The sequence below is a fragment of the Nannospalax galili genome, unplaced genomic scaffold, assembly GCF_000622305.1.
Source record: "Nannospalax galili isolate Female #2095 unplaced genomic scaffold, S.galili_v1.0 scaffold2130, whole genome shotgun sequence".
NCBI lineage: Eukaryota > Metazoa > Chordata > Mammalia > Rodentia > Spalacidae > Nannospalax > Nannospalax galili.
The window spans coordinates 140,975-152,008 of record NW_008327403.1 but is presented as its reverse complement, the minus strand read 5'-3'; the positions used below and the strand labels follow the sequence as shown (position 1 = coordinate 152,008).

General features: G+C 37.9%; 1 protein-coding gene across 1 annotated transcript in view; it reads right to left on the bottom strand.

The window, feature by feature from the left end:
• Window positions 1–9,196: 9,196 nt before the first annotated feature.
• Window positions 9,197–11,034, bottom strand: part of LOC103731629 (olfactory receptor 502-like) — a 7,686-nt gene continuing 5,848 nt past the window's right edge. The window contains exon 2 of the mRNA XM_008830036.2: window positions 9,197–10,126. Coding sequence (XP_008828258.2) covers window positions 9,197–10,126 — 930 coding nt within the window. The remainder of the gene's footprint in view (window positions 10,127–11,034) is intronic.

The following is an 11,034-nucleotide window of genomic DNA, read 5'->3' as shown; positions in this document are numbered from 1 at the left end:
CTAATTTGTATGATGATACAGAGGTATGTTGTTTAATATCCATGAGTTTGCATAGCTACTAGAGTTTCATTTGTTGTTGATTACAATCTTTTTTATTGTAGTCTGATATAATGCATGTAATTATTTCAATTTTTGTATTTGTTTAGGTTTGTATTGTGTCCCAGAATGTGGTCAATTTTAGAGAACTTTCATGAGCTGTTGAAACTACTTGGCATGAAATATTTTTAAATATCCATTAGATCACTTTAATGTAAATATAATTAATTCAGATTTCTCTTTGTTTATTCTTTGCTCCTTTTACCTGTCTGTTAGAGATACTCGGGTATTGAAGTCATTTATTCTTACTGATTCGGGTTAAACTGTGTTTTATAGTCCTGTAATATTGTTTTCATGAAATTGGGTACACCAGAGTTTGGTGCATATATGTTCATTATTGCAAAATCTTCTTGATCAATCCACCTGACTAGGTATGGCTTTGCCCATATTTGTCTGGGCCCTTCTATATCAATTGTAAATTAAGAAAATGTCTCACATACACAGCCATAGATCAATCTGTTTAAGGAAATTCCTCAGTTGAGATTTCTTTTCCTCAAGTGCGTCTGAATTGTGTCAAGTTGACAACTGAAGTCAATTATAACAGTACTCCTGACTGGTGCTTTCACCAACATCTGGTGTGAATCTGAGTACCTGATGTCCTATCCTGGATCATCTATGGCCTTCGCCATGAATGGATGTTGAGGATCACTATGATCAATGAAAGGTTGGGTGGAAATAGTATAAAAACTGGACTCCTACAGGCTTGAGAACAGACTGCAGATTTGTCACTGACAATCAATGGAACCCTAGACAAATGACATATACTCCAGAATGTCCACCTCCACTTTATTTGAAAACACATGTTTCATCAGGATATTCTTATTTTTAAAAAATATTTTATTTATTATTTTTATTTTATGTATATGAGTGTACTGCCTGCATGTATGTGAGTGAATCCATGTTGTGCAATGCTGGGGAGGTCAGAAGAGGGCTTCAGAATCCCCTGGAACTGTATTTAAGGATGGCTTATAGCCATGTGGGTGCTGGGAATTGGACCTGGTTCCTTTGCAAGAGCAGTCAGTGTTCTTAACCACTGATCCATCTCTCCAGCCCAAGGGTATTCTTTATTTTAAATAACCTGACACATATAATACCATCATTTATTGATCACAAGAATAAATGAATTTAGAACAAATCACTAATAACTTAAAGTAGCCAACCTTCTATAACTTCTTTTATAATAATTAGAAATAAATACCCACATGTCAACAGAAAAGGAAAACTACTACCTTCAAAGTCTGTGCCTTAATAATAGTTACAAATATCAAAGTATTGTCAATGTAAAACAAGTCTACATTCATGAGAAATGATGCCTTATGGGATATAATCCCTTAAGTATTGTCCTTGCTTGTTAAAATTCCACTTAAATCCATCAGGGCTGTGAAAATTAGTTACTCATGTTCATATAAGTATGTTATTTACTTGTACATATTAATTAAATTTTGGGTGAACTAACTTTATAGCTGAAAACTTTTCCTGCACTGCTAAAAATCCTTCTAAGTTTATGAGAACTCACAAGAGTATGAAAGTGTAGAGCGTTGTCAGAGAATTTTGTTATTTAGGTGCTGTTGTTTTGTTTTATTTTGTTTTTGATAGGGTCTCTCCAGTTCCAGTCCTCCTGGAAGTCACTCGGTATACCAGGCTGGCCTTGATCTCACTAAGAACAGCCTTTCTTTGTCTCCCAAGGGCTATGATTAAAGGCATGCACCCCCAAGCCTAGCAACAAAAGAATTTCAAGTCAAAGTTTACAGCTCCCTGGAAATGAAGTGATTTTTACTTATGTCGGATGGCACCATCATTGTTTTTAATAAAGTTCTACATTTAAAGTAGTTCGAGATTCACATGCAGCTTTGGAGATAACACAGAGAGTCTTCATGCACATTGCCCCATTTCCCTCAGAAGTCATCTTTCTAAACTTTTCCACGTTGTCACATCAGTACACTGACACAGTGTAATGACATGGTCAAGGTACTGGACATCTATATCATCACAGCTGTTGTTCATACTGTCTATAACCACTAGATTTTTCCTGTCAGCTTAATTTTCACTTTAACTTTCTAAATTTCTAAAGATATAAAGTCCTCCCCACTTCTTCTCTCTCTCTCTCCTCTCTCTCTCTCTCTCTCTCTCTCTCTCTCTCTCTCTCTCTCTCCCCTCTCTTGATGTTTTCAGATTTATTTCTATTTAGCTCCAGCTGGACTAGAACTCTATGTAGACAAGGCTGGCCTTGATCTCACAGAGAGTCATCTGCCTCTGTCTCCCTAGTGCTGGGATCAAAAGTGTGCTCCACCATGCCTGGCTATTTTTGTCTCTTGTTGCCTTCTTTGCTGTGATTTCTACACTGTCGAGTATTAATACAAAAACTCCAATTTTCCTTTAATGATTTAAAAAAATTTTTAGCCTATCTGTATCATTATATTTGTATATTTAAAATGAGTTTATTTTAGACAGCATAAGGTTGAGTCACTTTTTAAAAACCTATTCTGCTGAGTTTGGAAAGAATGAGTAGAAAAGAAAATGATATTTAGTACTAGAAAAGTATAAGCTGGAGAGAAAGTCCAGGGTATATCTAGTCAACACTTTACTAGTACTGAAGAGATCAGGGCTCATAAGAAATCTCTTTACCTGAAAGTGCTTGCTGATCAACTCTGGCAGCATAAGTTCAGTCCCCAAATCAATGTTTAAAAGCTGGATGTGATAGTGTGCATCTGTAATCCCAGTGCTCCTGTGGATGGGTGGGAGACCTGGAAGCAATCAGACCCTCAGACCCCCTGACCTGGAGTATGCAGCACTAGAGACAGAAGAGGAAACATGCTGGGCTGGAGAGTTGGTTCAGTGGTTAAGAGCACTGCTGCTCATGCAGAGGACTCTGGTTCAATTGTCAGCATCTAGTTGGTGGCTAAGAAGCTCCAGGTCCAGGAGACTCTGATGCTCTCTTCTGTTGCATGACAGGGGTGCTCCTTCATACATTCAGGTATTACACTCATACACATTAAAAAAATAATATTTTTTTAAAAAGAGGAAACATGCTTCAAAAACTAGGTGGAAAAAAAAAAGATTCCCAAAAAGTTGTCCTATGGTCTCCACACTTGCTCTCTGATACTGAAGCATTGCCTACATGCACACAAAATAATTAAAATACAGATAACCACAATTGAGCAACAGAGATAAAAAGATGAATGTTACCACACTCACTTGGTGTCTTGATTTCAGATGAAAACTCTTCTTCAGACTCATCTTCCCCTATACACACACCTCCTTTTGTTTTGACTCCTTTCATGATGTTGTGAGGTCACCCACCAAAGATTACTCAGATACAGAAAATAGCCAAAAAAAGGCTTTGTAGCCCACCAGCAACAACACAGGCATTTTATCCTGAGTGTAGCCCCAAACCTTTTTCAGGGTAGGCTTATACAGAAAAACCAAGGCCCCACTTGCCCAAAAGTTTCTCATAACCCGGGGTGGGGGGTTCCCAACAGTTTCTTCCCATGACTGCAAACCAAGCGAAAAATACAAAAGCTTTAGAAAAGCAGGTAGCCCAAGCAACCAAGCACAGGCTGAACTTCTTACATCCATATTCTGATGCAGCTGGCAACCTTTTCTTTTCGTACACTTTGAATTAACTGCTTTTAGTTTCAGTTGCAAGGGGCCAGTTAGGGCTCTAACATGTCCTGGCTATGGTTAGTTCTGAGGTATGCCACCACAATGATTTTTCTGTCTTTAATTTCAAAAGTTTAATTAGAAAATACCTTGCTCTCTATTGCTTTTGGATTTTTAAATTAAAGTTTGTACACAGCTTCCTGCTCTGGAACCAAGATGACCTGGAGATCCATCTTAGTAGTGGTGTCTATTTTCTCATTTTGGGGCGATAGAACGTTAGTAACTGTGTGACCCCTGCTGTCCATGGGATCAGTGGACATGATTTTTCACGTTAGAATTTTTTCACACACTATTTTTCTAAATAGTTACTCACACAGCCACTTTCATTTCCTCTCATTCTGGAGAACTTTTCCATACATTCAAAAATTCTGTTTCTCTCTATTCTTTCTTTTTGTAGCTTGAATCTACCAGTCTTTCTCTGTAAATCTGTCATTGAGCCCACCAATAACATTATTTTTTTACTTAATCCCAAAGATTGAGATTTTTTAAAATTTATAATTAATTTTTGGTTGTTAAATATTTGTTAGGCTTTTGATTTTTAAATTTATTTGATATAATGATAATTATGTGTAAACATTTATGGATTACATAAACTATTTCACATCATGAAGACATTCGCAATGATCAAACCATGGTTATTTGCTTGCCCATCACCCAAAACATAAATCTCTGTGATGAAAACCCTGGAAAACCTCTGTTTATGCTATTGTGAATCCACGGTGTGAATTGAGCATTCCATAGTGCAGCAGTCTACAGGACTGTATTCGTCTCATTTAAATCTGATGTTATCTGCATGAACAAGTTAAGTCGGATAATTTGTTTGGTTCCTGTTTGTAACTTCTATTTTTATATGAAAAATTTATATTTCTTTCAAGAAAGTTATTGGTCACTTATTGAAACCTTTTGACAGGGGACAAATTCCTTGTCAGTTAATCAAGATCAGATTCATCTTATTGTTAGCATCTATTTTTTCATTTATCTTGTGATAATTTTGGTTCTTGACATGGCTGGTAGTTTTTAACTGTAGTGTAGACACTTTGGACACCATATTAAGAGATGCTGATTCAGAGATGTTGTGTTTACTCTTTATTTAACAGGCCATCCTTGTGTTGAGGATTAGCTACAAACACCAACAAGTAAATGTGCTCAGGCTCTTACTTAGCCCCCTGACACCAGTCTGCCAAAGTGGACTATGGTTCATGGGAGAAAGCTCTGCTGACTGTTGGAACACAGTACCACCGGGGAAGCAGAAGCAAAGGACAAGATCACACCTCTTTGTGGTTGTAGGTGGAGCTGGAACCTTGGCTCCACACAGGCCCTGCGTATACAGGGAGGGCAGCATCCTGAGTAGTGTCACTTCACCATCTCACTAGGTCCTTGGCAGCCATGTGTCAGGAAGACTCATTTCCAAAATGTAATTGCAGGTCCTGAGAGAGTAGAAAAGTAAATAGGGAGAAACCACCCCTCCTTTTCTACCTTTGGAATCTGGTAGAGTGGGGGGGGCACTATTTTTTCATTCCTGTTTGATTAACTGTGACAAGTATCTCCAAAGAGTTTCTGTTCTTTTAAAACCACCCTTTAAAATTTTTATCTATAAAAAACCCGGGGTTTTCTGAGACCTTTGCTTTCTGTGTCTGTGGAGGGTGCTGGGTTGGTGACTGTGCATTGTCACAGGACATAACACCATAGGAAACCCAAATGCTCACTGTTAAGCTGTTCTAGAATGCTCTCATAGCTAAACAGTTGACCTCCTTTAACTCTGCAAGTGTCCCTGGTGTTTTTGTTAAATATAGAATTTATTTTTAATAAAAATCACCAAAATTTTAACCTCCGCTTATACACTCTTTCAGAAAATTAGTTCAATATAAACTAGGATGCTGTGTTCAAAGTTAAAGATCTCATATTTGGAGCAAAAAGAGTTTCCTAAAAAAAATGTCAGAGGGATGGGAGAGATGGCTCGGGGGTTAAGAGCACTGACTGCTCTTGCAGAAGACCCAGGTTTGATTCCCAGCACATACATGGCAACTATGAACCATCCTTAACTCCAGTTCTAGGGAAATATGAAGCCCTCTTCTTACCTCCACAGCCTTGCACGACATGGGTGCACTCACATACATGCAGGAAATATGCTCATACACATAAAACAAATTTTAACAAATAATAATAATTTAAAAATGTCAGAAATAAAGTTCCCTAATGATGCAAATTTCTCCACCAGTTTGCTTTTCTACCTTCCTCAGAGTGTATGCTTTCAAAGATAGCAAAATCCTCACAAATAAATTTCATACTGTATTTACCATAAGTATTTTGAAGAACAGTTGCATTAGGCTTTCTTCCAATGCCTGATATCAATGTTAGATATGGGCTGTATCTTATGATGCAGACATTAAATCCAATTAGAAAATAGTTGGCTGGATAAACCCAAATGAAAAGCATTTGTGAAAACAAACCTGACTCTATAGGCTGTACTATTATACATATATTAGGGTACAGAGATTTGGTGGGCAGCAAGAAACGGGGTATGGGAAAAAGATGGGATCTAAATATGATCAACATATAATAATGAAATTTGTAAAAATTCAATAAAAGTTAGTTTTACAACGATAGCAAAGTATTAAGAAAATTTCTGTGACCTTGAGCTTTTCTTTACCCTTTAATGCCTGTTTACTTCCTCTGTAAAATATTTATAGCCACTAGAGTCTATAGTTTACACAGTGCAAAGTTGCTTTAAGCCATTGAAGAATTTACTATGTTGTGAACTTATGATTTGCATTGAAGCTGATTTAGGCACAAGATATACATGAAAATTAGAGACTACATGAAGATTAGCTATTTTCACCACGTACATCAAACTTCTAGCATTGCAGGAAAACACGTGAGGAAGAGAAGGGGTAATAGTCCTGTAGGGTGCCCTGGGATGGTTGCACAATAGGATGATGGTGTCAGTAGTTTGATCTGGAGCTTCACAGAAGCTTCTCTGTGATCAAACATGTACAGGGTAGAATGTGTGGCCTACTCAGGGAGATGCCCAGCTAAGAACAGTATAAGGCAGGTAGATATGCTGTATATGAGGGTGCTGAGGCAGCATAGAAAGCAGGCTAGTTTAAAATAAGGAGTAATGATAAATTCCCCGAGTTTATGTGTTCAGAAGCCAAGAACAAATATCATGAGAGATGAAATGACAATGACTGTTTTAGTTATAGTCTCACTGGTCTATTAAAGTACTTGTGTAAAGCAATATAGGAGGGAAGGGCTTATTAGGGTCACGGTTTGAGGGTATAATGCATGATGACAGGGAAGGATGATGGTGTTTGTGAGGCAGCTGGTCACACTGCATTCATAGTCAGAAGGCAGAGAGCACTGAATGCTGCTGCTCAGCTCATTTTCTCTTCATTACTCAATGCAGTACACCAGTGTATAGAACGGTGCTGCCCCCAGTTTTAGTTTGGGACCCCCCCCTAAACCCAACATAGGAATTCCTCACAGATATAACCAGATGATTGTAGATTCTGTCAAGTTAATGATCAGCATTAACCATGACAGTGATCATTCCAGAAATTTGTAGGACATAAGAAATGTATGTTTTGGAGGCTCATAGCAAATAATTTATTTAGATTTGTGTCTATGGATGGTGCATGGGGAATGAATTGGAAGTGAGTAAAGGACCATAAAGAAAGCTTGTTAACGGTTGTATTACACTTGTCCATAGACACAGGTTACACACAGATAAGAACCCATGTGAGCACACTCGCATGTACTAATTTTCACCATCTATTTTGTAAGATTTTAAGGAACTGTCTCATGGAATTCACACAGAGAGGGAGAGAGAAAGAGAGATGAACAGAGCAAGAGAGTAATGGAGAGAGAGGAGAGGAGACAGGAGAAGAAAACGAAGGAGAGGGAAAATTGGAGAGGGGAGACATCCAGTAAAAAAGAGGAATGGGGCTGGAGACATGGCTCAGTGGTTCAGAAAACTGGCTGTTCTTGCAGAGAATCTTGGTTCAAATCCCAGCACCCATGGTGAGCAGCCATCCCTTATTCCAGTTCCAGAAGATCTGAAACCCTCTTCTGACCTCCAAGGGCAGTGTACCACATGGGTGCACTTACATACAGGCATGTAATACGCTCATACACACAAAATAAAAATAAATAAATAAATATAAATAAAAAAAATTTATAAAAGGAAAAGAGAGTGAAAGAAAGAGAGGGAGGGAGAGAGAGAATTAGAGGCCAGTGTTAGGCAGAAGCCCTTCCTCTTCAGAGGAACTCAGTCTTTAAGGCCATTTGCTAATTGACAGTGCCCACTCTTATTATGTATGATATCCTAAGTTGATTGATGAGTATTAAATGCTAATCCCAACTAAAAATACCAGCAAAGGCAAATTAGACAAGAATTGAAGCAAACATCTAGGCAACACATTTTAGCTAGATACATAAAACTAAGATATTATTAACTGCTAACTGGGTATGTGAGTAGGACATGAAGTGGAAGCACAGGCAGTGCACATGGATATGACTAGTTGAAAAATGTCTCTGAATATACAGATAATTATGACTCAGTGTAGGAATTCAGAGAGGGCCATACACTGAAACACTCTCATTTTTCTTCAATAAGGTGATCAGTGACGAGGACCCTAAGCAGAAGAGAACACCTTGAGAGTGAGGGGACAGGGCATGGTAAGAAATGATGGAGTTACTTGCATATGAGATTACCCAGGGGCACCTCATTCTTTTCTTCTGTAAGAAACACCACTGCCCAAAAAGACTGCAGAAGTCAGAGGACTGGAATGCAGGTCTAACAGGTATATGTCTACAAGTCCATCCCAGTATGTGACCCTACTGCAATAAATACATCACTAGCAATTTTATTGTCTGTTCTATGCTTCTATTTTTCTCTCAGACTGCACCTTGCCATAATTATAGCTACCGTACAGTCGTACGAGTGAGATACTGTTCAAAATGGACACAAAACTATTATATAGTTAATAAATTAAATTTACATCAAATATCTAAAATGAGAATACAGCATGGTGGAGCGCACCTTTAATCCCAGTACTTGGGAGGCAGAGCAGGTGGATCTTTGTGAGTTCGAGGCCAGCCTGGTCTATATAGTGAGTTCCGGGACAGCGGGGGCTACAAGGAGACCCTGTCTCAAAAAAAGACAAAAAAATGTGAATACAGCAGAATATGAATTTTCAGAATGTATTACTTGAAGAGAATGATTTGTTATTCTTAATTATAGATAAAATTATTAAATTATCTTACTAAAAACTGATATTATACTTTTAATCTCTGAATATCTACCCTATCATCTACTAAATAAAACTCTGCATCTGGTTAACTATCAGAATATATATTTCAAGTAGAGATACTCAGTTTTCTCTTATTACTATGTCTATGAAATATCATTTCAAGTCATACAAAATAGCAAATGTCTCTGTCAAAATATTTTCTTAACAAGTTGTCTCTTCAGAGCTCCCTTAATCTCATTATTCCTCACACTGTAGATGAGGGGGTTCAACATGGGGATCACCACAGTATAGAACATAGACACCACCTTGTTCTGGTCAGTGGAGTAGCTGGACTTGGGCATCACGTAAACGAATGTGGTAGTCCCATAGAACAGAGTGACTGCAGAGAGGTGGGAGGTGCATGTGGAGAAGGCCTTATGGCGGCCCTCAGTGGAACGCATCTTCAGGATGGTGATGAGGATGTAGGTGTAGGAGACAGCTATGGTTAACACTGTGATCAGAGCAGCAGCACCAGAAGAAAACGAGGTAATATCTGTGGGGATACTGACATCAGAACAGGAGAGTTCGAGCAAAGGTGTGAAGTCACAGAAGAAATGATTGACTATATTTTGTTGACAGAAGACAAAATAATAGAAGGAAAGGGTAAAGGAGGAAGCATTAAGAAAACTACCGATGTAAGCTCCTACAAGCAACTGAACACAAACATGAGTGGACAATTTGGTTGAGTAAACCAGTGGACTACAGATTGCCACAAAGCGATCATAAGCCATGACAGCCAGAAGGTAGCACTCAAGTGTCCCAAAGAAAGCAGCTGAATCAAGTTGGATGATACACCCAAGGTAGGAGATGGTATTCTTCTCCACCAGGAAGTTAACAAGCATATTGGGTGTGACAGAAGATGACATGCCTATATCAGTAGAAGCTAAGTGGCTCAGAAAAAAATACATGGGGTGATGGAGCTGAGGAGAGACTCTGATTAGAAAGAATGTGCTGAGGTTTCCAGACAGGGTCACCAGGTAGATGCACAGGATGATGAGGAAGAGGATGATGCGAAGGACTGGGTCATCTGTTAAGCCAAGTAAAATGAACTGTGTCACTGCTGTGTAGTTCCTCTCTGCCTGGCAATCCATGGGGCAGTTTAATTGCTGTCAGAACAAAGCTGCAATGGAATCATTACATAAGGGAATTTATAAGCATGGTGTTTCATTTTTATTAATGTACACATGAGACTATCATCAACAAATACATAATGCAAAAAAAGTGTAGAGTAGCAATTCGTATTTTGTTTGGACTCTCAATCATCAAATATTGATGTTTAATGAATGTACCTTTAATTTTTTAACTCCTAGAAATTTGTTTTAAATAATGTATATCTTTACATTTAAATTTATTAAAATAAATTTTGTTTTAGTAAAGTAAAAATGTTTTTAAATCTAAAGATTTTAAAATGTGAGACTTATGGAGGCTGGAGAGACAGCTCAGAAGGTAAGAGCAACGGCTGCTCTAGCAGAGAGCACGGGTTCAGGTCATAGTGCTCACATGGCAACTAGCAACCATTTGTAACTCCAGTTCCAGGAGTTCCTAAACCCTCTTCCGGCCTTGTGGATATTGCATGATATGGGTGTGCATGGGTGCAGGCAAATACTCACACAAGAAAATAAGAATAAATAATAAAAACATGATACTCCTGAAAATAACAGCATAGTTATAAATATAATTTCAAATGAACAAAGATATAATTCTATAATGAAGGCTTAAATAATGGTTAACCTTTAGTGAATCAATGCTTACTGAACCACTAGCATAGGACTTAAAATTTATATGAAATTCTACATTAACTTCCATTTAATAGAATTACTTTTATCATTTCCACAATGCACTTAATAAAATATAATCTGAAACTGGTAATTAACTGAAGGTGACAATAGTAGTAGAATTGGAGTTGAAGCCTAGGCAGACTGGATTAAATCTATTCCTTTTAGTTCTCACATTATACATGAGGAGTTGCAAAGAATTCGAGTCACAT